This window comes from Coturnix japonica, chromosome 2 (assembly GCF_054131305.1).
Source record: "Coturnix japonica strain WE chromosome 2, WE-NBRP24, whole genome shotgun sequence".
Taxonomy (NCBI): Eukaryota; Metazoa; Chordata; class Aves; order Galliformes; family Phasianidae; genus Coturnix; species Coturnix japonica.
The window spans coordinates 98,540,372-98,567,873 of record NC_140664.1 but is presented as its reverse complement, the minus strand read 5'-3'; the positions used below and the strand labels follow the sequence as shown (position 1 = coordinate 98,567,873).

Sequence of the window (27,502 nt, the reverse complement as noted above, 5' to 3'; positions counted from 1 at the left end):
CAGTCAAGTACCACGTAAGACATGGTAAACTCAGGCTATGCATATGTTGTGAGGGATCTTTAAAGTTTTTGCTGTCAAGTGATGATGCTTGGCTGTGCTTGAAATGCTGGGTCACTTTAAAAGCAAAAGACAGATTTGCATTAATGCAGAAACAACCCCTATATATTTAAGCCTCAGGAGAGTATAAAGGTGTGATTTTGATGAGCCCTATTTGGTCTTCGGGCTCTTTTCAGTTATGCCAACAGTTGCTGCCAAATGCAGGGTAACGTTGGGGTGGAAACACCTGTCAAAAGCTACCATCAGCAGTTCACCTCCGTCACTGATTAGCAACCAGGTATTCACATGTGAATGATGCTCCCTGCTTGGACTGGCTGTAAATCCATCATGCATACATGTGAAAGGTGCCATGTCAGATTTTCTTTGCATGCATATCGTAAAGTACAACTCTCTGTCTCTCTTATATATGTTGTTGGAGGGACTGTATTCTTTGCTGCTTCTATAATGAACTTCAACACCGACAAGTAAGAATTGCTAGCAAGAAAAGTTTCTGCATCTGCTCCATCCCCATCCAAAGTTGGGGTTCTAATCGCACATCTTCTGATGCATCGGTCAGACCTGGCACATCCTTCTTGTTTTACTGTGTCTGGTCATCTGAATCTGGCAGAAGTACATGAAGGACTGCAAACAGTCTGAAAACAGCAATGCCAATGCACTGTGCTACCTTCATGCAGCATCTTTCTTACATGAGGTTTTAAGGCACCTCTAGTACCTTCCTAGGTCAAACGTTTTCAAGCACTGCGCTGTCAGCAATTTGAAGCATGCTCATCTGCAACTGGAACAGACACATCCAGTTCCCTCACTAACACCATTTCTCCTGTTTAAACCAAGCTAAAATCAGTGTCTCAGTGTCTCCTTGTCTTGCCTGGTATTGTAACATGAACTGCATATGCTCAGGTAAAGCAAACTGTGATAGAAAATGGTGTTTTGTTTTCATATAAGCAAACCCCCAAGGCACAGAACACTGACTTTTGCCAGCATCTATGGCGGAAGTCACAGATTCCAGGGTGCTGCTGGAGGACTGCTTTCTAGTTGTTCCCCAGTCTGATTTGTCTAAGTAAGATGGGGAGCTCAAATGGGGTGTTCTTGGCTCTGTCATAGTCAGAGCTGGACAGGTGGTGAGGGAACATCTAACCAGACTGAGCTCTGACAATGTCCTCTGCCTAATGCAAATGTACATTATTGTTTATACTGGTATAAGTCTTCCTTGACTACAAAGCGACAACATTTGAATCTAGCTTGACATGGTTGAACTACTGATTTGAGTATCAGTTTATGGAGATACAAAGATTTCCATCATTGGTCAACAGCCAAGATCTAGGAAAGGAGGAACACTAAAATGAAGGACTTAAGGAACTCTGATGCCTAATATAAACTTCAGTTCCCTTTCTACCTACTGCCACTGCTAACAAGTCTGGATATCGTAAGCAGACATGCTGGCTTAATGTCAGTTCAATTTCTCCAGATAACCCCTCAGGTCCCCAGTTGCCCATCTATCCTCGCCTCATTTATACTGTACTGTGTGTTTCTCTTTGTAAATTACTACAACCAACCGGACCATTCTCACTAGCCTGTCACAGGGAGTAACTGAAGCATAACTCACGTTAATTCCTCTTTATTTTCTCTTTTATGGTTATTTTCAAAAGGACAATGTTAGGAGCAGCTCAGGCCCTCAGTTTCTACAGGCATTCCACACGGATGTGTTTGTGAGTTTACTCAAACATTTCAGCATTGACAGAAGCTGTTAATAATACACGACTCTGTTCCAGGATACAAGTGTTTGTTCTTTTCACTCTAGGACTCCAACCACAAATAATAAACACAACTCCGTCTGTTCCAGTCTTTATCTTTAAAAACAAACAAGCAACCAAACTCAAGAAAATGTACATGATCAACTCTCAGTTTACATTTGCTCTCCCAGTTTTCGCTGAACATAACATGTTACCCAAAATCATTTAAAGCAGAAGACATCCAAGTCCAAGAAGACATCCAAGACATGCATTTTCTATCCTGATTCTGCATGTAGTTTTCTTTCCTTCCTCTTTTTTAAGCCTAAAATCAACCTTTATGAGTCATGTTTCAGTATTCGAACCACTGCAATGTCCTACCTTTACAGGATATTAAGAAAGCCTTTCTGAAAAAGAACAACAGTAACTGTCCTGGCTTTTCCCAGGACTTTATGGTTGTGGGTTTTATGCTTTTAAGATAAACCACCTCCAGTACAAACATAAGGCATGACTAATCATAGCTCAGATTTAACTGAGCTATCGTCTATTTGCAATATAGGAAATGAAGGCAAAAAGCAACGCAGCTAATCTGGTAACTGGCTGCAGCAGAGAACATTTTGTTGCAATTTCTTAACGTTCTGATGGCTTCATTTAATACAAATTCTAAGCAGATAACAGCAGCCCCATCTTTGTTGGGAACTCGTTAGGTCGTAATTCAAATATTCATTTCAATGTGTAGCATTTAGATTTTCAGTATGTGGGATGTCACACTTAGAACTATTAAAGGCATCTTTGATGCGCAACTGGGGGACAAACTTTGTAAATATCTCCTCTCCTCCCCCAGGAGTAAAAGTTTTCAGTCGCAGGGGATACAAACATTTCTTTCTTACCAACTTTTGTTTACAGATAAAAAACAATTAGGTCCATCCGGAATATATATATGGGATGTTTCAATAAACTTGTTTTTTTTTCAGTATGAAATAACATCTTCAAAAAGATGACCGAGCAAAGTCATCTTGAAATGATCATTTGAAAATAAATACTACCTGTAGAAAAAGCAGGGATAATATATGGGACTATTAAACTTAGCATTTCTGCCTTTTTATTACTATTATTATTATTTTAAATGATATATCACAGAATCAAAATGTAAAACTACGAGATACTAAACTGAAAAATATTTTGGAAATATTACAAAAATAAAATGCTAGCAATGCATAATGTACAAATAAACGAAGCAGCAAACAAGAAGCCTGCTGAGATGAAGGAAATTTGGTATTCATAAAGATTCTATTCCATTTCCCCAAACTACTTTTGTCCAGCATGCCTATATTCACACCATGTTCCCAAACGCTGTTGGACTGACTCACAGAGCATCTAAAGAAACATCGTTTAGACACAAAAACATGAAGATCATTTTTCCCCCCAATGCTGCCTCAGTGACTTTCTATCTTTCTTATAACACGTGATCAAATAACACAGAAAAACAGAATGTATACATTGCTAGTTTTTTTTTTAAGTAATGTTATGTACATTTTATTGCCAGTATATGCACAATGGTAAGCGTAGAACTATAAATACACAATGGAATCAAACAGTAGAAAACAACAAGAATGTTACACGTAACAAAGGAAAGAAAGAGGAGATACTATTTTCCTGATGTAGCTGTTAAGGAGGGCTACTGACAAGTTATGACAGCCTTGATTTAGAGTCTTTACATACATTTCTACAACCTTTCCTCCAAATAAATCTCTGTAATGGCATTGCTTCTGTAACAACATCTCACTGAAGTGAAAACAACCTTTCATGTAACTACAAGCATCTGACTCTTTTTTTTTCTCCATTCAGTTTTGTGTTTCAGGGCACCTAACAGTACAGTGTATAAGCTGTTCTTGCAGTATTTGGCTGTGTGTCAAAGAATAGCTTTCAATATGCATTAAGCGATAATTAGGGAAAAACAAAAGACTTTTTCTATAGGTAGTTCTTCCACCGGGTGCTGTATGCAGCAGCTCAGCCAAAAATTAACCACCCTGAAGAGGTAGAGAGAATTTCAGCCTAGCACTGATCATCATCCTTGGCACTACAGTTTTCTCTCTTATCAGGATATATTTCCTACAGCCAGACAACACCACAATCAAAGGGAAAGAAAAGCTAGGGATAAAGAGTTTCCATCATTTCTGGGAAGGGTGCTGCTTATCCCAGTTCTCAGTTAACTAACTTGTTGCTTATATCAAAGAAAACAAAAAAGAAAGAAAAAAAGGATAAAAAAAGGGGGAAAAAAAAGATGAGAACATTCAGGGACACATTTACTTGATCTTTTCTTTCTCTTTCCATTCTCAAGTTCATAAATACAAAGAACCATTATTCACAATAAACTAACTCTTTTTCAGAAATGGCAAAACAAACCCTGGAAACATTTCCACACCTTAATCCAGACGGATCTTGAGGATGCTATTCAAGAAAACCATGCAAACAGTTCGGTGCAGCTTTCCCAACTCATCCAAAATATAGCATTTGTTAAATTAGAAGGTGGCGAGATCGAGAGCATTTGTGACTATTCCCTCCCCTCCCACCCCCCCAATTAAAATTCAATGCAGAAAATCTCGGTGCTTTTAGGAAGATAACGAATAAATAGTTTTCCGCACTGTTGTCATAAAATCCCATGTGAGTTACAATACAAGACTACTGGTTCCAGCAATTAGGTTGAGAGGAAACATTCTAGTGATAAATACATACTGAGCATGCTTGGGCAGAGCACTCCATTCTGAAGCATCCTGCTTGAAGAACGAAAGGTGGCAAGGATGGTTCACGTCCATCAAGTGACCATGAAGTCTGCTGCTAAGAGCAGACTGCCACTCTATCACCAGGTCGGCAGTGCTACCCTGAAAGGGCTGTCTCCCACACTAAGAGGTACTGGTTGTACCAGTCCTCTGCTGTGCACACTAAATTCTTATTTATGCAACAAACATACAACCAATGAACAATATCACTTTTACAGAACTGGATCGATCCAGCTTTTTTATAGGCATATTTCTCAATCTCTGGAATATCCCAAACAAGATGTAAATAAGATGATGAACCACCAACAGTGACCGAGTCTCACTGCAGTTCAGACTAGTTCTGCCTAGTTTCACATCACTTCTTGTTTCTAGCGAAGGACACGATACTCAAACCAAATAGCAATAAAAATGTTATCTGCAGCTGAAAAAAAGCAACAGAATTTGTATTTTAACTTCTGAAGCTTAAAGCATACCTGTTTAATTAGCATTAAAAAAAATTCTTTTTTAATACAGTAACACTGGCAAAAGTTAATGGGAAGACACAGAGGATTGCAACAGGATAACTGATGAATTAGATTCTTTTTTAGATTTATTTTGCTTTGATCAACTGATGTTAATACTGCTTTTCCTTAGATCTGGAGTAATTCTATTGCAACAGTCACATGCAGGCTGAGGACAGCCATTGGTTAAGGAAAAAAAAACCAAAAGAAAAAAAAAAAAAAAAAAAAACCAAAAAGAAAAAGAAACCAGGGTTCCAAAAGTTGTGTGTAAGAATTTTCCTTTCACTTGATGAGGGCTTTGCCCTTGCTTTAGGAGAGCTGGTTAATTCTCGTCTCAGCTTCATTAGCTTTGTCCAGACATATCTGCCGTTGTATCCCCTGGTCCGGAGCCAGTTTGTGCACGCTTGATGTAAAGGTTCAATAACTTCATCTGCAAAGCCAGAAATTACTTTTGTTTAGTATTTACAAACTGTACACACTACAGAAATGATGGATCGAAGCAGACATTACACAATTATTCTCTTAAAAGCAAAACAGTATTTCACACAATTAATGGAAAGGTAACATTCTTGCTAATATCTAACACAGCAAAACTAAGGATGCAAAGAAGAAAGCAACCTGCAGTAGCTGCACTAAGACAGATGCTTTTCCCCATCTTACTATGCTGCTCTGAATAAGGTGGGCTTGCTTTCTTTTTGCTTTTTAAGTGAATGTTGTGGTTTTAAGCCTCTAATTACAGGTACTGATTCCAGCACCTACTAACGCTTCCAATGCTCTCTGGAGTCACATTCAATGCAGTCACTGCCAGACTATTTTTAAGATGCAACTGTTTTATTCAGAGATATACAATATTAATTGTCTTGTTTTATCTCCATGGGCAAACTCATTATATCTGTTTGAATGTTAAAAGCCAGTACATAAGAGGTATCAACAAAATCATGTTTCCTAACTAAAGAAGGAACAGAAGGTTGTTCCTCACCACCAAATCAGAGGTACTGAAAGGACAGATTAAAGCAAAAAGAATACCCAAAAAAAGACAATGAAGGAGCAAGAACAGATAAACTGTGTTACATAATAACTGCATTCCAGTCAGCACTTCATTGAAATGTAAGGCAAGATATGCAGGTAGAAAAAGCCATACTGAATACAGCTATTATCACTGTTACAGAATAAAACATCTGACAGTGTACTCAAGTAAAAACTTTTCTTCATTTTTTTCAGCCACTGACAGTATACAACTAAATCTACTGTAAAGCAAGAAGAAACACAACTTATTATTTATCAGTTTTCTGAAGTATGTGTGTGTGCCTAACTATCTGCAGACCTGTGGATTTTTAGTTTTGAACCTCTGATATCAAAGTTACATCGACCCTCTGAGTGTTTCAGTATCCCTGGTTATCTCCATTCAGATATGTACATTTATGTATAAACTTCCTGGTAATTGCAACCAAAACACAAATGTATACATGTAATTATGAACCAAAACTTAAACGTCATTTTTTACTTACTTTACTGCCAGTGAGTTGACTGAGATGTGGTTTTAGCTCATCACCAATTACTGCATGAATGGCTACAAGGCAGAAAACACATGCCTTACGAACACTGCTCTCTGAATTATCATAACCCTAGAAAGCAATAAAATTAACATTAATTGCTTATCAGTTAATGATTAAAAGCCTCAGAAAACTGTTTACTACTACTTACAATAAATACCTGAACATCTACTTTAAGTGAGTGCTAGGAATTCCAAGAATAAAACAAACAAGCAAATACAGAGCATGCACATTTGAAAGGCAGGCTGCTTATTAATTACCATTTACAATTATTTCCAGACTGAAATTAAAGCCCATACAATTCCTGTTTGTAATTTACACTGAAAACAGAGCCGCTGTCACGCTCCACATGGAAATACAATAGGGGAGATCACAGGATTAAGCGTTCTAGATTACAGAGATATTTATTAAACAGGAGACCATTACATTCAGAGCTTTCTTACTCTGAAAGAAACTGTTCCTTAACAGGTAAAACTTCTGCTATTAACTCCCAACTTGTTACTGAATTATTTTTGTTTCTTATGCCTGGTTGTCTCGCATCCCTTTCTCAGAAGGCCATTCTCCTACCTTCTTGCAGACGCGTGACTTGACCACATACATTTATGTCAGAAATCTGCAGAATGCAGCTGTCAAGTTCTGGAAAGTCTTTATTCAGCACATGCGAGCTAATGTGCTTGGACTCTTTATACAGTGGGAGATTATTTATTTATGAAGATGGACAAAGAAACTTTTTGTAACCTCCTCAATCAACTGCTTTCTTCCTCTTGCTACCTCCAAGCCCCAAGTGCTAAAACCCGACAATAATACATAAATTCAACTTGGATGATTTCAGACCAAATGGTCACAACTTGGAAAACATACCACATATAACTGAAAGAGTCTATTAAACTTAACTACAGCCAATACTTCACATCCTAGCCAGATCCTGGGTAACCACAGTTACAGTTTAGCCAGGTGACAATGAAAGACAAAAACAGCCATCAGCTATAAGACCAATAAAAATCCCTCATGAGAGCCAGGTGATGGTATTTGGAATAAATCTTTGTAATTCTTACATAAAAAGAAGATGGGTTATTTTGCTTTGTTTTTACCTGTATTAAACCTGGCACAATCTCTGGTAAAAGCTGAGTAAGAGTTTCTTTAGACACTCTCTCTATGACTTTTGTCTGCATTTTGATTGCAGCCAGATTAATGGGGTAATCTGCAGTCTGGATAATTGGACAAAGGACTTTGATGCACTGATCTGGGCTAATAGAAGTGGCCAGCATGGAAGCAGCTTCTTCAGCAGATCTCACCACCTATTGAAAGAATTAAGAAAAAGACATGGAAAAATGATTTATAAGAGTATAAGTTCCAGTACAGGTCTTGAGGATAAAAATTTCTTAACAACAGCTCCACAGTATTGTAAAAACAGGTAAACGATTTCTAAAAGTGTGCAATTTTCCAACTGTTGGATTACAGCACTAAAATCAAGACTCTTTCCAATACTGTATGACTGAACTGTATGCTCTACAAGACGATATTAGTGTCTTCCAAACCTGCCTGGCAATGCCTTCCAAACTTGACAATAACTGTCGAATCAGATCTGAAATATCACTAGTCTGCAGTGCTATGAAGAATATAAATACAGTATTATGCAATTATATATTGAAATTTCTCTACAGTTGAAATCTGTAATTTCCTGTGTTGTCATTCATTACTATCTTTGACCATTGATAAGCTTCCATGTTCATCTCAAAAACCGCTGAATGACATGCACAGATTGCTACTTCTGGAGGCTTCTCCCAGGGAGTGTGGGGGTGCAGCAAAGGCAGGGAGGAGATTTATCCATCTCATTAGACATCCTATTTTCATAACATCAGTGACACTGATGTGAACTGCTTAATGTTTGGGTGGTTTCTGTATTTGTGTTTCTTATATCAAAATACATCATCCTTTGATGTGTATGCATGTATCATAAGCTTTCTGAGCAAGATTACACTTATCTTTCTACTTCTGAATCTCTTCACCATTCTCAGCCACAGTCAACTCTTCCCTGAGCTATTTTCCTATTCTCCTAAAAACACTCAAAGCCATGGTCCTGAATGGTGAAATGGAATAGCTTACCAGAGATGGTTAAAAATGGCAAGGAAATTATAATGCCTTCCCATGTTCAGTCCTATCTCTCAACTATCAACCTTACAGGAATCCAAAGGACTGTATGAGATAACAGGGCTTATAACAAAAACTCCTTTCAGTTATTCTTCATACAACCGCTGGCACATCCTTGGTTATGGTTTTATGTCCTCTTGGGCAGCAGCCAAGGCAACTGTTATTAGGGCTGATATTAAGCATTTCAGAACTACAAAACTGTACTTCATTTTTCTTCTTTGCATACCTGTGTTAACATCTTCATTATTACACAAATTACTTCATTGGTAAGATCTGATTTAAGATCAAACACTTCCTGGACATAACACAGCTGCTGCATTTTGTAATATTTTGTCACAACCTCAAATAAAGAAAATAGCAGATTACTCACCTCCTTATGAGGATCCTTATGTGCTTCTAATGTCTTCATTATTGTGAGCTCTGCGTAATTCTTAAACCTTGCTGGCTGATTTCTTAGGATTTCTCTTAGAACTTTCAATGCCAAAGCTCTAATTGCATGCTAGAAATTAAATATTAAAACAAATGAGTTATGTAACATTGAATAGACAAATATTTAAGCATTTATTCAAGAGTTTATAAAGTTTTGATAATAGTAAAATATCAATTCTTTTCTGAGCATATATTCAATATGAAACTAATATGGAAATAAATACAGCTAAAAATGTCTACAATTGTTTGCTCTTCTCAAAATAATTCAAGTGGTGAATACAAATAATACAAAATAATTCAAGCAATAAACATGCTGCTAATTGAAACCATCTATGCTAAGCTGCGTACAATTTTACTCTTTGGAAGTCTCATAAATATTGCAGCATTGCAGTCACACAAATACATTATTCTTGAAAGCAGATATTTTATTATTATAAAATCAGCAGCGGTTACTAGTGCCAAAAAAAAAATGACCCCCAAACTGAAGGATACTTGAGAATATGGCCTCTTTCACCATCAAGGGATTTAAGAGTTCACATGATCTTACATTTCCACAACTTCTTGCTTGACAAGACTAGCCAGAATTTATGCTTTTCCTACAACCCACACAACTTTCAAAGCCACTGAAAGCAAACCACGTGCTTTGTTAACAATTTAAACTAGATCAATCTAACTTTACCTCTTTGTCTCCAAGTGTTTCAAGCAGCAAAAGCAGTATTGTTTTGAAGTGCTCATCCCAAACACCAAAGGACTCTTCTTGAGTTAACTTCATGAGCTCATAGAGGGCAGACTTTCTTTCCTCAACTCTCTCGTTATGGTTGGATAACTCTTTTAATAACTCTGCAACTAGATCAGAATGATCCATGGGAGGCTCTATCAGAAAAGGAACATATACAAACAGAATTTTGAAACTCGGAAGTAAACATTAGTGCCTGATGCAGAACTGAAAAGCATCTTCTAGGATTGCAAACACAAACATAAGCAAGTAGGAGCAAATACAAGTGCTTCATCTGAATGAATTAAAATATGTAACATACATGTAGAATATTATATATCTGCTTTTCATGGAATATGGAGACTACTTTTAAAACCTACCAATTATTTCATTCTAAAAACAACGAAAGAGAGAAGAAATGATAATTAACTTGATAAATAAGGAATGGTCTGAAAGAAAAAAAAAGATGAAAATTATTAACAGTAAGTTTAAGGCTAGACAAAGAAGTGAATTCTTAAGCCCATATACAAAGCATTAGTTAAAAAAGCAGGTATTTGCAAAAGCAGACATCTGCAAAGCACCATCTATGGAAGTGAGATGAAAGAAAAGAGCATTGCAAAGGAACACTAGGTTCCAAACAGAGGCTGTGTACTGCTTCTAAGGAAAAGTGACTTAGAAAGGCTTGGTCCCGTACTCTTCTGCTAAAATGCAAGACTGTCAGCAGACACTACCAGTTGGTAGCAAAGAAACGTAAGACAGGTTGAAAAAGATATCACTTTTACACACAGATGAGATGAGATTATCACAGTGACACTGAGAACCAAACCTTGGGGGAAAAAAAAAACAATCAAAAACACCCGAACTGATCTATATGGTTTCTTTTTTTGCATCTAATTATATTTTAGTATACACTCCTATTAAAAAAAAAAACAAAATATGTCTCTAAGGATTAACTGCTACTATACACCAATAGCTCCAAAAGGTAGGTAATGAAAATCAATAAAATGATTGCTGAATAAAATATTCTGCCAACATATTCTGCTGGAAGAATGGAGTGCATGTGATGATGTGTAAGAGATTTCCCAGAAAGAAACCTACAAAACAACCACCCAAGTTCCTACACTTACATGAACTAAAAGAATCACTTCCTGGGTAAAAGCATTTCTTCCCCTTGCAAAAAGACTGTTTAGTCAATATAAAATACCAACACTGTGTTTCACATACAAATATTTCACTACAAAAAAACTTAATCTTTTGCCTAATTCCTGAACTGGTTTAATCCAGTTTTACCTGTTGTACACGTTTTTCTTTAAATCTCAACCACAAAGTAATGTGGTAAGTAAACTTACACTGGCAATCCTGCTGTAGAACATAATACCAGAAGAATACAATACAGTTCGATAATTACCTCATTTCCCACCCACCCTGTATAACATCTATCTAGCAATCCAACAGCATCAGTCAGAAGGATCACTGACAAATAAACTAGTTTGAAACATATTATGTAAAGACCTCTTAAGGAGATGACACCGTTGATAAATACACTGCTAATGGTTTACTCAGAAACTGAACTAATAGCTCAAAAATGTCACCATTTCCCTTCCAGTGCAGAACACAATCTGAAGCTTACCATCAGGAAATTGCTCCGCATCATCATCAAACATGGCTTCCTTCAAAGCAGATTTATTAAACGAACTATCAGAATAATTGTATGGGTTATAATCTCGTGAGCGTGGGGAAGAGTGAGGAGGCATTGTATTGAGTAATGACGTTTTGTTATCAAGAGCTGTTCGGCCTGTATCACTCACACCACTTCCTGCTCGTAGGTCTGCTATTCCAGAAGCACTGCCAATCTGCAGGAAAAGAGATACCACAGATTCATATATAACACAGCTATCAAATAACTACTTTACACACTCATGCGAGTAGCAAAAACTTCTAAGATTCAGAAGTTTCCTAAGCATTCCTGAAGACACATTGTAAGCCAGGTACTGGCTGGATTTGCCAATACAAAATGTACCAAGTTTACTCACTGAATCAACGTCATCTTTTTTTGAATCCCGTTTCACAGGTTCATTCATATCTTCTTGACTACGGAAACTGAAGTTCTGAATAGCTTCAGTGACTCCACGAAGGGAACTGTAAATATCTTCGGAATTCATATTTTCTGTATCATAATCAAATGCACTGTGGGCCATGGAGAAGGACATACAAATTAAGATGGATTTATCCCGTGTTTTTCAATAACATCAACATGGAAGAACACGCATCCAGGAAACAGTAATAAATTTAAGCACTACAAGTGTCTAGTCAACAAGGCTGTGCTATATAGCAGCATCTGACTCAAGTACAACTTCTGCTGTTCTGTAAGAGAATTTTACACCATTCTCTATAAAAAAAATTTCCACAGCAAGGGGAACTGATCAACATAATGATGGACTGCTAAAAGCAAAGCTACAAAATCCACTTTACTGACAACAGTGATGCCATCAAAGGTAAAAACATTTATGTACTACTTTTACCCCCCCAGATTAATTCCATCTGGATGACTTAAGCTGTTATAACATTTGCTGGGGATGAATGTTTCTCTTCCATCTCCTACTATGCCAATTGCACTCTGAGGTGCACATGTTAGGGCAGCCCTGGCACCTATCAGACCATTCAGGGAGGTGATTATTTTTCAGCATCTGTGACTGCGCATTTGTTCACAGCCCAGTTTACTATTTTGGAGAACATGTTTAATGAAGACTTAGATGCAGAACTGCAGGAACACTGGCCAACATTACCTTGGTGACAAAGTGTTCTGCGATGTATTGGTTGGGGAAGTGAGAGGACTTGACCAGCTTGCTGGGGAGTGTGGAGTAGGTCTTGTCAAAGGACTTCCCATTGAACCCTGGTAGAGGAGATGAAAAGAGATACTACAGCATGACTGTGGCTTCCTCTTTACTTGATTATTGTTTTTATTTTCTAGCACCCAGAAACATTTAATAAAACGCTCTTTAGTTTCTTGAATTCTCTAACCAATGACATTAATTTCAAATGTATAACTCTGAAATAATTAATGTAAGAGATAAACACTACTCATAAAAAGTCCATTCAAACTCTTTAAGTCACTTTACTTGGAAGCAACACACACTGAAAAAGCATCTTTGCAGGAAAATAAAAAGTATTCCATAACGAGTGGTACCTTCTAATAAGACTTCTATGGAGGGCTTGGGTGGCCTCCACTAATTTTCTCACTCACACAACTCTAATGAAATGGACTTATGTTCAAAACACCAGCAAATTCAGAAGTAATAATATGGAAGGTGTAGATACCTGACCACTGTTGCCTGTATTTCGGAGATGATTATGAAGAAGCTTTGTGGCTCCATCCTGAAATGTTTTTGGTAAAGCACCCAGCAGCATTGTAAACTCAGGAGTATTAAGTTCAAAAAGGGAAATGAGTACTGACTGTGCAGCCTAGAAGAAAACGCAGATTAAAATCACAAAGTTGAGTTGCTACAATGACAGGTAGTCATAAAAGGTGATATAAGTATTAAACAAACTCAAATAAAAAAAAATTAGCAGTTAAAAACTAATGCCATTCATATGTACTGCTAAGATGGAGGTTCAGATATTCATAAATTTAGGCACACAACCATGAGCTTATACCTTTCAGAATCATCCTCATTAGCAGCCTTTCAGATAGATGATCCTCAGCCCTCTCTCCCCAGAACTCAACAAGTCATTGCACATCATCTTACCCACTGAGGGCTGTGTCCTGAACTTTTTCTTTGATGGGAAATTCACATGTCACCATGCCAAAGATTGCCATTTTGACTCTGGATTGTAGTGGTGACACCATGTCTCTTCACCCCCAATGATGTGACCCAGGAAATTTTTACTTTCTGCCTTGTATTGGTTCAACAGGTCATGACAAAACGACATTTCATATTTAATAGCATCCTCATCCCAGAACACGTTTTTATACAAGTATTTCATTTATTTACCTCAGCCAAGAGGTGAATAAATACTGACAAAGCACTACAGTATGTTACAGAATGATGGGATACCAGCTGAGTTCCCCTCTGCTAAAGAAATGTTGACTGCATGACTTAGTTTGATGAATATTCACTGGACAGGCTAACAAAACTGTTGACGCTGGAACTAACTTACCGCATGCAACGAACGGCAAGTGATTATTAAGTTATAAACAGTCTCTTTATAGTATGAAACTCTGGTTCTGAGATTAATCAACTTTATCTAGTTTCAATAGAAGAGACACACCGTCAAGGTCTGCCATGCACTGGAGAGAACCAGTGCCTCATGCTTGCCAGAATGGCAGGTAGCTTGGTTCAGCACCAAAAGTACTTCAAGCAAGTAGTTTAGAAAATGCTTTTAGACATTTATTTCCCTCCTCTGCTTCAAGAGCAATGAACTGTAGCACTTTTTAATTAGAAGTGGAAACCCAAGCTATGAGCACACATACCAGCACACGTCTTAGTATTAAATTTAATGATGAAAATTCTAGCATGTTAGATTGCCACAAACTGTCTTCGCACACTCGTGATCAGCTGTTTTCTTGAACTTTCATTCCCTTCTTCCTGAACAGTCTTCCCTTCAAGTGAACAGCCTGAATGCCCTCTACGACCTGTCTTTGGTGCTCCATTTCTCCCCCATTATTTCTTTTGGTCAGTCTTTTAACATAAATTGATATATACAAAACCAAAACAAGATCTCCGACTATACAAAGGTTTGGGAAGTACCACTTTCTTTTCTCTTTTCTGTTATCCACATTTTCACTGCCTAACACAGCATCTACTTCAGCTGCCAAAAGAATAACAAAATACACAGTCTATAGTCATGTCAGGAAAGAAACTGATATCATCAGGTTCGCCTAGAATCTCAACCTGAAGTATCAGCATGGAAATTGACTCACAGAAGGGGAGAGAAAAGAGTATTCAGAGTATTTGGCTTTTTTTCCCCTCCAAGTATAAGTTTCCTCTCTTGAGATTTTCACATCCAGTCACTCTGATCACATTTTAAATGGAGTAAGAATGAGAAGTATGTTTTATATTGTTCAAACCTGGAAGAACTCTAAGATTTTAATTCTTCTCAGAAGAGTTTTAATTGTAGAGGAACTTAGAATTTTACACTTCAAAATGAAGCTCCTATCTAAACTACCTTAATTGTGCCTATCTTAACAGTAATATTAAAAAACAATTTTAAATCTACTTGAAATGCTTTTGGTTTTGTTTTTTTTACAGAGTGGCACAGAAAAACAGATGGTAAAAGACCTCTTCATTTAAAGAAAGCATACAGAAAGTTAAGGTTACTACCATATCTTAAAAAAAAAAAAAAAAAAAAGTTTAAAAAGATTAAAATAACTGTGCCAACATTTTCAAGTCTGTTAAGAGAAGGAAACATTTTAAAGGATCAGAATAACTTGTTTTTTGACTATTTATTGGCAAAAGACCTACTAAATGCTTTGGGGAGTTAGCAACCCCCAACAAGTTTGTTATGGAAAGAAAATACAAACTGAGAAAGCTTCATATAATTAAAGTGTTCCAGATGATAAAACTCAAAGCCAATTCTTTCCATGATTCAGTTACTGATTGACATCAAAATGGTTATTAAAGATATGAACCATCAGATAAGACAGCTCGCCACGTGGCTCAGTACTAAAACTTTACTGATTTAAAAGATAGTGCTGCTTCAGTTCCCTTTCTGTTTTACGATCTTATGCATGTCACTAGAACATAGTCACTAGGCGAGATACTTCCAAATGATATAATCTGTTACTGCTTTCTCATGCTGAATGCTGTATTAGGAGTGGAAGGCAATAAAAAAGTTATCTGCATTATAAATATTCCTATGGCGAGTTATTATAAGCAACCAAGATATCAAGAAATGGCAAAAGTTACTTTCTTTTGCAGTATACATTGTGACACAGCTCTCCATCTTTTTCTATAAATTCACTCCCACAAAGCATCCCTCCTGAAGGAAGTTTTGATACTGATTCCAGAAACAAAGTTGCCAGAACTCAAGCTGAATTGAATCTAGCGAAGGAAATCTAAACAAATAAATTGTTTTTACTTCACAGTATCTTCACAGTATCAATACTTTTTTTTAATCTGCCCAGGACACTTGGAATATACTCAGAGTGCAACAAACATACCTTCCTAACATCTGAGCTTTTAGGTTCTGTGGTCCAGGTGATGATTCGAGACACAGCTAACCTAGTTTCACTTGAATTTACAAAATCCCCTGGATCCATCTGTTGTGCGAGAGTCTCTATGTATTTAAGAATTGCAACTTTTACCTGTAAAGAGAAACAGAGTTAGGTGGACAATAAAAACTGTGCTACAAAACAAGCATGCTTAGAGAACAGAGTGCAGATTCTCTAAAATATTTAATTATCCTAAATGTCTTTTCAGCATTGGCATAAAAATTCAGGCAGCAAAGCTACATTATTTCAAGAAGGAAGTTCTACAGAAACTGTATTGATTTCAGACTTCACTGGTAGTGGCTAAAAGCTAAGGGATCATTTAACAAACAGAAAACAAAAGCACTCAAAACATTTGTGCATACTATTGAGAACCTTCAAGTACCAAAGCATAAAAAGGACATAATCTGATAAACCAATAATCAGGTTAAGTTAGAATATGATGTAGTTAATACTCAGCACCCTTTCATGAGAACCAGTGCTCAGCAGTCAGTACCACTGAGGAAAAGATTTATGAATGTTCTGACTGAAAACTAAAAGGTACATAATAGAATTTGTACAAAAGACCTAGACACACAAACAGCTTTCCTTTGGAGACATTAAGGAGACAGACATTAGTTTACCACAAGGACAGAAAAGCTGTTCTAGGCCTTCAACTGCCCAGACAACGTTCTCTGAATTTGCTGACTCCCCTTATGCAGAATTATAGTTTTAATTATCCCATCTGCAACCTCTCTTTAGTTTCCTCAAAACTGTATCACTGCAGAGTTTTAGTAGATGGATTGTTATGCCTGTAGTTCCCTTAAACATTCTCTGTTCAGTTCCTGCTGCTCCAGAGATAACTGTCATTCAACCCATCAAAAAAAGTGGTTAACATTCATTTATGCAACCTTTTCAACTTAGGTATTTCTGGCTCAGTGGAAATAAAACCTGTGATCAGGAGGGAGAAACAACAACAGCCCCTCATAAGCAGAAAGAATGCAAGATCTAGGCATAATTACATTTATATATGGCTTGTAATGTTCTGAACAAAGCTATTTAGCAACTTCCATCAGCCATCAAAACATCCAAGCTGTTACACACACGATACAACACTAAATGATGTACACATTACTGATAACTGATACACTCACATTAATAATGAACACTTCATTTTCACAGCAGCTGTTAAAGTTGGACCTTTTCAAAGTTACATGACAACCAACAGCTAGAGGTTTTCAGCTTAGGCAAATCAATAGTAACATACTCGGTATGAAAACACTATTGGCAAGATTCTTTCAAAGAGAGAGAAAACACAAAAATCCCTATAATAAGACACACATATTACTGATATAAAACACCCTAAATTAAACTCCGAAAGAGCATCACATCTACTTATGGTGCATTTTAGTCACTACTACAAAGAAGTGAGAGTATAGCTGAGATCAGAAATAAAAGGTTTAAGATAGTACTCTTTTTAACAATCCAACTTATCTCTACAAGACCCGAGAGAGATGATTTTTAACTGCAATGAAAGCAGCTGCAGGAATTCTTAAAATGACTCCTTGCTGTTAATCTCAAACCACTGTCTCTGGAGCTGTTTAATATTGCCACAACCTTACTTGCACGCTGTAGGCTGAATTTATTGCATCTAGCTGGACTATGAGCACTGACACAGTGAATACTTTTCTTATAAGGCATATAACACAGAAAAAAACATTAAGAATAGCAAAGCTGTAGTAAGTGAGCTGAAACATAAAGCAAGCTTCAGGTAGCACTATTATTCACAACAAAAACTAGATAAATGAAACCAAAGTGTTTCCATAAACATCTTTCACTGATAAATTTTGGCACAAAAATATTTTGTGCAACCCATCTCCACAAAGATTCAGGAAATACTGTAAGGATGCTACATAGTCATTGTCAGAAGGCAAACGGTTTTCCTGTCCTGTGAAACATTTTAGATTACTGAGTCTCATTTTCTCTGTGAAACATTCCACCTAATAGGAAAAAGTAGAGAGGAATGTAGAGAACACTTTCCTTCAAACAAATGTCTGTCTCTTACAGCACTCTCCTAGGATACAACAGACTGAACTCTGCCTTACTCAGGTCAAATGCAATCACAGGGTTTTCCAGCTTTCCACATCCCTTATGCCTGCCCTAATACCTGAGTTACTTTGATACTGCCTCTATCTTGCTTTAACCAAATGACTACAATAACCATAATGACTGAGTTTTAAAGGGCCCTCTTATCTCCGTAAATGTACTGTGTTTTTGTCTTTTTATTTTTTTTAATACAGGAAATATAATATGAATTTAGAGGGGAAAAAAAATCAACTGTAGCAAAATACTTTTCATTTCAAGACATCCATATTGTCAAAGGAAAGAATGGTTCTGAAATTTCTAATGATCTTTGGCTAAAATACTTATTAACAGCTCCTCTCTGTCTGTGACCCATCCCATATTCAGCCTGAGAAAAATCAAAGTGATGCTTTGAAGTATTTTTCAGGACAACACTTGTCCATAAGAAAACATATGTTCTGCACCTGCAAAACAGATACTTGCACCTGACATCTGTAAACTGTATTTCAACAATTCACCACAGCAACATGTTTATTTAATGCAGGTGAGTAAGACGGGACACAATACACCATGCTGCATCCTCCATGGATTATGTCAGCAGAATAACATCTCTCTGGTCAACTATCCCAATCCACCTCTTGTAGTCACTCTAAAAGTTTCAATTTATTTTCCAAGGCTTTGGTGTGTGTAAATGTTAAACGATGACGACAGTTTAATCTGAAGGATCACAATTGGTAATACTTCCACATGAAAACAAGGAAGAAGCATCATATGCAGGATGGAATCAGGTTCACATCCTGAACCAAAACTATTTCTCTTTTTCAGAGGAAAAAAAAGCTTAAGATCCCAAGAAACACAGCAATACCTTAAGATTTTCAGTTCATCTCAGATATCTGGGTTCACTGAGGATGGAATTTTAGCAAAACATTCAATGTGGATATTAGACAAATAATTTTGCAATTTAAGTTCAGTGACTTCACTGCTTTGATCTGAAGTTGTGATTATCTACCAAAGGTGGAAGATGGGGGACAGGCACCATTTTCTTCTGAAACAACTCACCTTCTTTTTAACAGTTAGATAATTAAGCTGACCCCAACAGAATATCTCAATCACCAAATTCATCTTTCTGGTGAGGAAAACCAAGTAAAATAAAACCAAATCCAATTTGTTCCAAGGATTTATTTAAACAATAAACTGATTTTTACTACCTCGTTTGCTGTCTTCAATAAATGACAGCAGTGCCTTTTTAACACAGCTCTACGAAGCAACAGTGGTCAACGTATCAACTGTCCTCAAAAGCTTAAAAATGTAAGTTTTACTGTATTGTAGACAAAAAAGGCATATTCATGTGACTTTAGGTTCAACACAATTCAGATAAAACATACTCTTGTGCAGCATCAAATGGCGTAATAACAATTCGTGCAGGATAGAGCAGAAAATGGCAGCTATATGCTTGTTATTTCCCCATTTATTGCACTAGTAAATCTTCAGATTTGATGCATTTATCCTAATATCATTTGTAAATGTAAACATACTACAGGAGGTGGGTTGTTGTTTTTTTGTCCAACCCCCATTTTCAGGTATATGGATAGAGAGTTTTAACATGTAAAAGTGCATATACATATAAAGCTACACACAGCTTTCAGAGAAGTAAGGGTACTATAAAGGGAGCTTGTTTTCACTGCAAAAAATTAATAGTAAAATACCTTAAATGAATTTAAAACCTAACAGACTAAGCACAGGAAAACTTATACATGAACTAGGAAAACAGTACTGGGAAATCACAAACATAAAATTAGAAGACTTGATAGAGTGAGTTTGCATAACCAGCTTGATGTTAGGCGGCCACGTTTTTCTTGCTCATTTTTACTGTACTGTGGTTTTATTAGATCTCGCTTGCAGCAAACATTTTCATAGTAGTGTAATGTTTAAAGTTTGGACATCTGCATGCTTAAAGTTTCTCGCAAAGGTTAGTAGCAGCATACAAAGGCATTCAAATAAAAAGTATTGGAAACACTGTAAGAGTTTTGATATAGGGTTAAGAAAAAAGACAATAATTCAGACAAAAACCTTTGAGCTCCAAAAAGAGCGAAGCTGGTCCTGTAGTGCTGGCTTGACTGTCTGAAAGTTTACAAAAACAAAATCCACTAATTGAAAATCTTTTCTTTTTGTCATTTGTAAAATAAAAGAAAACAAAAATATCAATCCAAAGATATGACAATCAAATGTCTACAAATTACGTTTCTGTTTATCATGTAAACCTGAAAATTCTTACCTTCAAACTAGGGGTTTGGGTCTGGTCAACAGTAAATCTCATCAAAATGCTAAACTGAAGATCATTTGGAAATGATTCCCTGTAAAACAAATCACATCAAATTTTATTAGCTACATGAAAATTTATGTCAATACCTGTTGGGAGGCAAAGCATCAGCCTTACTGTTTCTAAAGGAAAAAACAACTACCAATTTCCACCTAGCATATAAAGGACAAAATTTAAGCAGTCGCTGTTCTAAAGTAGTTAAACCTGGAGTATATATAATGCAACCAGTAACAAACTATACTGTAGTACCCCGAATCTAAACACATGCATTTCTGAACATCCCACAATTATTATGCACTCCAACTGTTAAAAACACACACAATACTCCTATACATTTCTCCAGATGATCCTGTCCATTCCACCTGCCTCTGCTCTTCACCATTCCACAAACATATAACACACAACCCTACTAGGCCTCTGCTGCAGCTGAAAATGTTTAGCCTGTCCCATTCTTCAGAGAACAGTGGATGAGAAGAAGATTCCAGTGCTTTTTCCAATTCTACTTAAAAATCTAGCTTTCATTTGGGAACAAAGCTGGACGGTTGACTGCTCCCAGAATCATGTAAAATTGTTTGGGTAGAGTGGAGGAAGGATATGGTAATAACAGATTTGCTTTCTAACTACTTAAGAGACATTCTAACAATACTGCAACAGTATTTTGATTTGAAAATGAAGACAAAAAACCTAAACAAAACGATATCATACATAGCTCAAATTCACCTTCTGAAATTTGACAAGTAGAAACACATTAATTGTTCAGCACTAAGGAATCAAAACTCTTCATTCAGAAAACCAGAACGCTTAAGCAATAAGTTTTTTCATGATCTGTTGTTAGGTCTGTATTTTTCCAAGAATCTCATTGCACATATATGCAGGCAAAACACCTTGGAAATAGCATGAGGTGATGGTCTATTATGTTGCTGATGTTTTTCATGTGTGTTTTTTTTCTCAGAAATCATTACCTTGTGACATCAAGTGCTTTCTGAACTTTTGCTTGTACAGACCCAAGCAAATCAGCACCCATTTTCTTCAATAGCTGGGTCAGCAGTACAAATAGCCAGTCCTGCAGATCTTCTTTATGGACCTGGATGAAGTCCACCAGTGTCTCCAAAAACATACTGAACACCTAAAAGGTATAAGAAGAAGGAAAGAGGGTAGGATGGGGAAAAAGAGGAAACGACGCTGACATATGCTGAACTTACAAACAAAGAAGCAGCAGTAAGGGAATCAGAGGCAGAGATAGGCAGTGTTTTGCAGCCAAGCAGGAAAAAAAATAAAAAGAACCTGTCTTGCTTTTTCATTGGATTTTGATACAAGAGTACAGTGGAAGCATTAGCCGACTTCTGCAGAAGTTTGAAAACTAGGTATTCCATGCAGAATTGTCAAGAAAAGAAATGCTTACTGTGATGGCTGGCGCAATCTTATTTTTCTTTTTAAAGTAAAACTGTTTTTTTTCCCTCATTTCAAGCTTTATCATTAAGTGGATTTGACTTACTCCTCAATGTCTACAAAAACACCTCTCTCTAAATGCTTTAGTAGAATCTTCATTGTAAATACCTCCACTACTAAGTCCTGCAGGATCATGAAAGCTGTCCAACTACTAACATAAAACATTTCTGGAATAGAACAAGGTTCCTCTGCTACCGCAGATATCCAAACACAAAATCGTTCCCCAGAGAAGGAAAAAAAGCCACAATACATTTTGGATTGACAGCTGTTTAAGCCCTTTTGTATTCCAAAACATTCATTGTGTTCTTTTAAACAAATAATGCTAAAAATTTAGTATTCCATTTTTAAAAAGTGATGCATATTAATGTATTTATAATAACTTTACCACGGAGATCAGGAAGGACATCATAAATACACAACTTCATCTGAACAGTCTTTTTAGGATCTCTCACTGATTTTATGTTCTTCCTGAGCTCACAACAATATCAAGATGTGTATGCTATAAACTCAGTGTAGTTCATGGGTTTTCTATTTCTCTGATAACAAGAACAGGTATTTGAGCTGAAAATGCTGCCTTCACATCTGACTTGCACTCTTGTTCCAGCAAATAGCTGGGTACAGCAGCAAAGTTGTTGTTATGATACAAGGCAGTCTGGACACATACTGCCTCCTGAGTATGTACCTGACATTGGTACAAGGTTGGAAATACCTGCTGCAGAGGATGGGTTGTAACACCACATCCTCCTCCCCCTCCTCCTCCTGCAGCTTATCTGCCTTGTGATGATGCCAAATTCTGCTGCTGTAAGAGTGGATGAACCCCAGCAGTAATGATACCTCACATGGCTGTAGATACCACACCATGGATATGGGCTTACATCCACAACACTGACCAAGAATGGAGGGGTCAGGCCATTACTGAGGAAAGCAGATCTCCTAGCTTCTCATGATGATAATTCAAGCCAGGATAAGTCAATTAATATAATGAAAACAATAAAATAATCAATATGAGTTATGTTAAAAAATGTCTCGACATTTACATTAAAAGTAATCAAATTGTTTCAAGACCACGAAAAGACCAGAGGATCAATGAAAAGACAGCCTGAGCACCAAAAAGTCTTCATTAGAAACAAAATAATACTAACTCTATTTAATGTGAAGCCAATCAGGATGAAACAGTACAACTTCCCTTTTGGGGTAAATTACATTGAAAATGAGAAAAAGTATTGCTAACTCCACTGCTATCCACTTAGCTTATTATGCAAGTCTGACATTTAAGAATTGCCCTCCCAGAAAGGGGAAGTAATTTTCACACTTGTGACTGTAAATGCCTTCTCTATTTGGTTGAACTGACACCATATACCACTACACAACAAAGGGCTAATCATGGACACAGACAATACCAAGCCAAACAGTACTTTCTGTATTCTAATGTTGCTGTCTTTGGATTTTACAGCCCCCTAAAATAAAGAGGAAAAAAATAAGGTACTATAAAGATCAAACTGGAATCTTTCAAGTTAAATTATTTAGCACAGCAGAACTTAGAAATTGTACCAGTTTCTTAAAGTTTCTGTACACCAATACACACAATACTTCATTAAAATGTGCAAGCTGAACAAACTGGTTACAACAAACTACTTGATGGAGTAATAGACTCCTTATGATACTCTGAACAAGTTAAGTGGTTTAAAGTGAAATAATTATGTAGTGAATTATGAATCACTATGGCAAAAGTACTTTGAAGTGTCGCACCAACTTTTTAGATGTAAAAAATGCACACTCACAACTGATGACTCAGTTTTCTTTTCAAGCTTTGATTTTAGCCTTACCACATGACAGCCAGCAGAAGAGCTGTGTAAGTTTAACTATTTTCTGGTACTAAAAATATAAAAATATCATGGCTTTTTGTCTCAGTTAAAGCATGAGGATTAAAGAACAACAAAAAAAAAAGCTGCAAGAGAATTTAAGGTAAAGGATGAATTTGGAATGGAAAATGGAACTCATCCACCTTCGTTCTGAACAATGTACGTAGGCACTACAACTTCTGCAGCCTCCATTTTGTAGATGCAACTTAAAACTTCTATCAAGCACCTAAAGCTGAAGTTCTTAATAATTTGATAGTGGAAAAAATAAACAGATATGAAAATAATTGTAACTGGTCTACCTTTGAAGTGAATTATTTCAGATGTGCCAACCACCACAATATAAAGCAGGAATGCATAACCAAACCATGTCAGTTAATTAGTAAATAAAGCACATCTCAAAACTTTGCCACACAGTTTACATAATTGTATACAGCATTTTATGATTGCAAAAGGCTTGACACTGCATGAACTTGTCGGGGAAGAAAAATAGACAAAAAGGGTTAATTGCACATTCATGCAAATAAGGTTAGGCTTCCAACAAATACTGAACCAACTTACTCTCTAAAGAGAGTTCCAACACAGGAGACAGCATGCAAAACAAAACAAAACAAAAAAAAAAAAAACAAAAAAGGGAAAAAGATAAAAACATATAAATTAGTGGCCACCAATACAAAGTTCCTGTATGGAATATAAAATGAAACAAAACAAAAAAGGTATTTCAAAGCTTTTATGACTAATTTAAGGATTTCACTGGGATATCTAAACTATTTTAGAAGTACTGGCACATCCTTCAAATCATTCACCCATTTTCTCCTCCAAGTGATACTACTGTCCTCCCAAGCAATTCCCTACATCCAGATACCATGTTAAAAGAAACCCTTAAATGGAAAAAAGACAACACAGAAGTGATGACGGAATAATTCCTATCTCCCTAATTTAGTTTTCCATCAGATCAATCACAAAGAAAAATGTTTAAAAGTGTTGCATAATCAAAGCTGCTTCTTCTCAACAGAATTCTGGAAAGCCAAAAGCTCTGAAGTAAATACTCCATTGTGAGTTTCTCTGGGTTATCACTTTATCAATTCTGAAACATGGATATGAAGTGGCACATGTTACATTCGACATCTAAAACAGTATTTCTTACAAGCAAGCCTGTAACTGTAAACTAAACATGAAGTTACATGTTTTCTATATGTTGTTATTTTAACTTTGTTCAGGTTCACATTCACTCGCAGTCCTTTAGCTTGCAGAAATCATGGCAGTAGATTACATACACATGTATAAGCTGCAATACTACCCCATCTCTCACAGCAACATCAGGAGTGGTAACAGTTTTAAAGACTTTACATGTTCTTATGAAACAGATGACTAATTCTTAGTTACATCATCCACTCAGTCTTTACTACTGTCAACATTAATAAATAATCACATTATTTTTTAATACATTAACATACTTGGCATCTTAATTATTATCAATGATTCAAAATTATTCAGTCTTATAAGCAAAACTAGAGGAAGGTATCAATAGTAATGAAAACACAGAATACATACCCTGGAAAATAAGTAAACATATATTTGGTATAGTTAAGATTGACGTATCTTTCGCTATGATTTAAATTATTGCAGCAGGGTGTTTTGTTTGTAGTTGAGAGGAAAACACAAGGTTATGCTGAAGAGACCTTTGTAAACAGCACACTTTTCTATGGGTTTTTGCTAATTTTGAGCGCTGTTAAACTAGTGTATCTTAACTGAAATAAACCTTCACTTTCTTTCAATTATCTTGCAACAAAAGGTGCAGAACTATCTCATTCAAAACTGCAAATTAAATGGGTTCAGACTTAAGACCATTAACTGCGTACAGAATATATTTTGTGACATTTTTACACGTGTAACCATTGCCAACGTTTTACTGAAGTTGGCCTTCTATGAACACGTGTTCCCAAACTTTTACTGCAGGTAAGGAAACCTAAACATACCTTACTGTGAGGATCAGCAAACATTCTTGTGAAGATTTCACACAGCCTTTTCAACTCAACACGACTGTCAAAGTGACAAAATACATTAGTCAACTCAAATGCTAATGCTACTGGTACACTAATGCACAGCCATCAGCAAAACCACCCCTCAGTGCTGAACCAAAAAATCTAGTAAACAAATTTGAAGAAAGCACTTTCTCTAAGGCGTATATCAAATAATTCTGCCTAAAAATATGACTTTTAACCTAGAAATGAATCTCTAATTCACATCCTAAAACAGCAAAAGTCACTTTAAATTCCTATTCCTAATTACTGTAATAGAGCCAGTCATGAAAAAGACATTCTCAGAGTTAGCTGTGAACAGTTTCTTCTGAATAAAAAACCTACACTAGCATGTCATCAATACTAGATGCAACCACTTTGAGAATCCTCTGTATTATAAGAATGCTACTGATTTTAAATTCCATTTCCAAAGCATTTTAAGGGATCCTCTGCATTAGTAGCCAGAATGGACACTAGACTCCTCATTCCTTCCCTCCCCATTCTTACTCTCAGACACATACACTGCTTCCCCTCTCCTCAGCTTGCCAAGCTGCTTAGAACATTAGCCTCCTTTCTTACTTTCCCTGCCTTCTTTCAACTCTCAATTAAAAACATTCTTCTACTAACATGCCTTCTTACCTTAACGTTCTCTGGTTCTTTAATAAATTTTGCAGGCCCAGAAGGCCTTCTTTTCTCTCTGACCAGTTGGTGCTAGCACAGCGATTTAGGACTTCAGCCACATCTTCTGTCTGTCTCATATACGTTGGTATGCTTCCATTCCTGGAGCTGTAGGACCTTTCTGAACAGGCACTTGATGCATCACTGTTGGCATCATCATCTGAGTACATCCCGTAAGACTCGTATCTTCTTCTCACAGGCTTCTTCTATTGTTCAGAAACACTTCACGTTAATAGTGATTTACAAAGAAATATTATCCATGATCAGTAGAAACACCAGCATTTCCAAGAAGTGATGCAAGCCCTACTCCTTGCAGTGACAAACAACTCTAACCATTCAGCAGTTCAAAGCAAGTTAAAAAGATTATAAAGATGTATGGCTTGCATAGGATTCCAAATATAAAAGCAAAGCAAATGGAAAGAAGACATACGTTTGATGAAACGTTCAGCTTAAAGTTTACTTGTAAAAATTCATAAAATTGCATGATAGGATGACAGATTGCACTGAAAGTTAGTTATTTCACTTAATTTTATACTTGTTAAAGAATATAAGAATCAGGTCTAAAAACATATTCTCTCATTTTAACTTACTTTGCATCAAACATGTTAATACCAAAGTATTAAACTACCGAAGAAGGAAAATAATTTCTATACCTTAGTCCGTATGTCTCCTAAGAGCTGATAGCAGTAAATTATTGAAAAGAAACAGAAATTGAGAACAGCAAGGTAAGGCATAGCAGCACTGTGATTACTAAACTACCTGTCACTGGAAAACACAGTTCTCTCTGTCTGATTAGCATAGTATGCATTACCAAGAAGTCTGCCAAAACTCAATTTCCTTGGACAAATTACATGATGTCACCTTCTGGTTGTTCACAAAGCCCACTTGATCAAAATCTTTGTCTCTTACACTATTAAAGTACGGAAGCTTCATTTGAGCTTCATTTTTCCACATGCTTCTCAAACTTGTTCTGATTAGCAGCATTTTAGTATCT

The 27,502-nt window shown here is 36.5% G+C and overlaps 2 protein-coding genes across 51 annotated transcripts in view; both read right to left on the bottom strand.

The window, feature by feature from the left end:
- The window catches only part of UBP1 (upstream binding protein 1), a 34,829-nt gene extending 30,229 nt beyond the window's left edge, over positions 1–4,600 (bottom strand). Inside the window, exon 1 of the mRNA XM_085540475.1 lies at positions 4,521–4,600. Within this exon, the coding sequence (XP_085396601.1) occupies positions 4,521–4,600 (80 nt within the window). The remainder of the gene's footprint in view (positions 1–4,520) is intronic.
- The window catches only part of CLASP2 (cytoplasmic linker associated protein 2), a 114,667-nt gene continuing 88,821 nt past the window's right edge, over positions 1,657–27,502 (bottom strand). For 12 of the 50 annotated variants that reach the window (XM_085540419.1, XM_085540428.1, XM_085540420.1 and 9 more), the window contains 15 exons: positions 26,470–26,714; positions 25,789–25,852; positions 21,464–21,627; positions 20,457–20,535; positions 20,252–20,302; positions 16,073–16,216; positions 13,231–13,374; positions 12,699–12,805; positions 11,946–12,099; positions 11,543–11,765; positions 9,877–10,070; positions 9,139–9,267; positions 7,709–7,915; positions 6,573–6,689; positions 1,657–5,494 (listed from right to left, as the gene is read on the bottom strand). In XM_085540419.1, the coding sequence (XP_085396545.1) occupies positions 5,408–5,494; positions 6,573–6,689; positions 7,709–7,915; positions 9,139–9,267; positions 9,877–10,070; positions 11,543–11,765; positions 11,946–12,099; positions 12,699–12,805; positions 13,231–13,374; positions 16,073–16,216; positions 20,252–20,302; positions 20,457–20,535; positions 21,464–21,627; positions 25,789–25,852; positions 26,470–26,714 (2,109 nt within the window). In that variant the 3' untranslated portion in view covers positions 1,657–5,407. Of the gene's footprint in view, positions 5,495–6,572; positions 6,690–7,708; positions 7,916–9,138; positions 9,268–9,876; positions 10,071–11,542; positions 11,766–11,945; positions 12,100–12,698; positions 12,806–13,230; positions 13,375–16,072; positions 16,217–20,251; positions 20,303–20,456; positions 20,536–21,463; positions 21,628–25,788; positions 25,853–26,469; positions 26,715–27,161; positions 27,186–27,502 lie in introns of all 50 variants that reach the window. The other 38 variants (XM_032442408.2, XM_032442414.2, XM_085540440.1 and 35 more) reach the window with 6 other exon arrangements.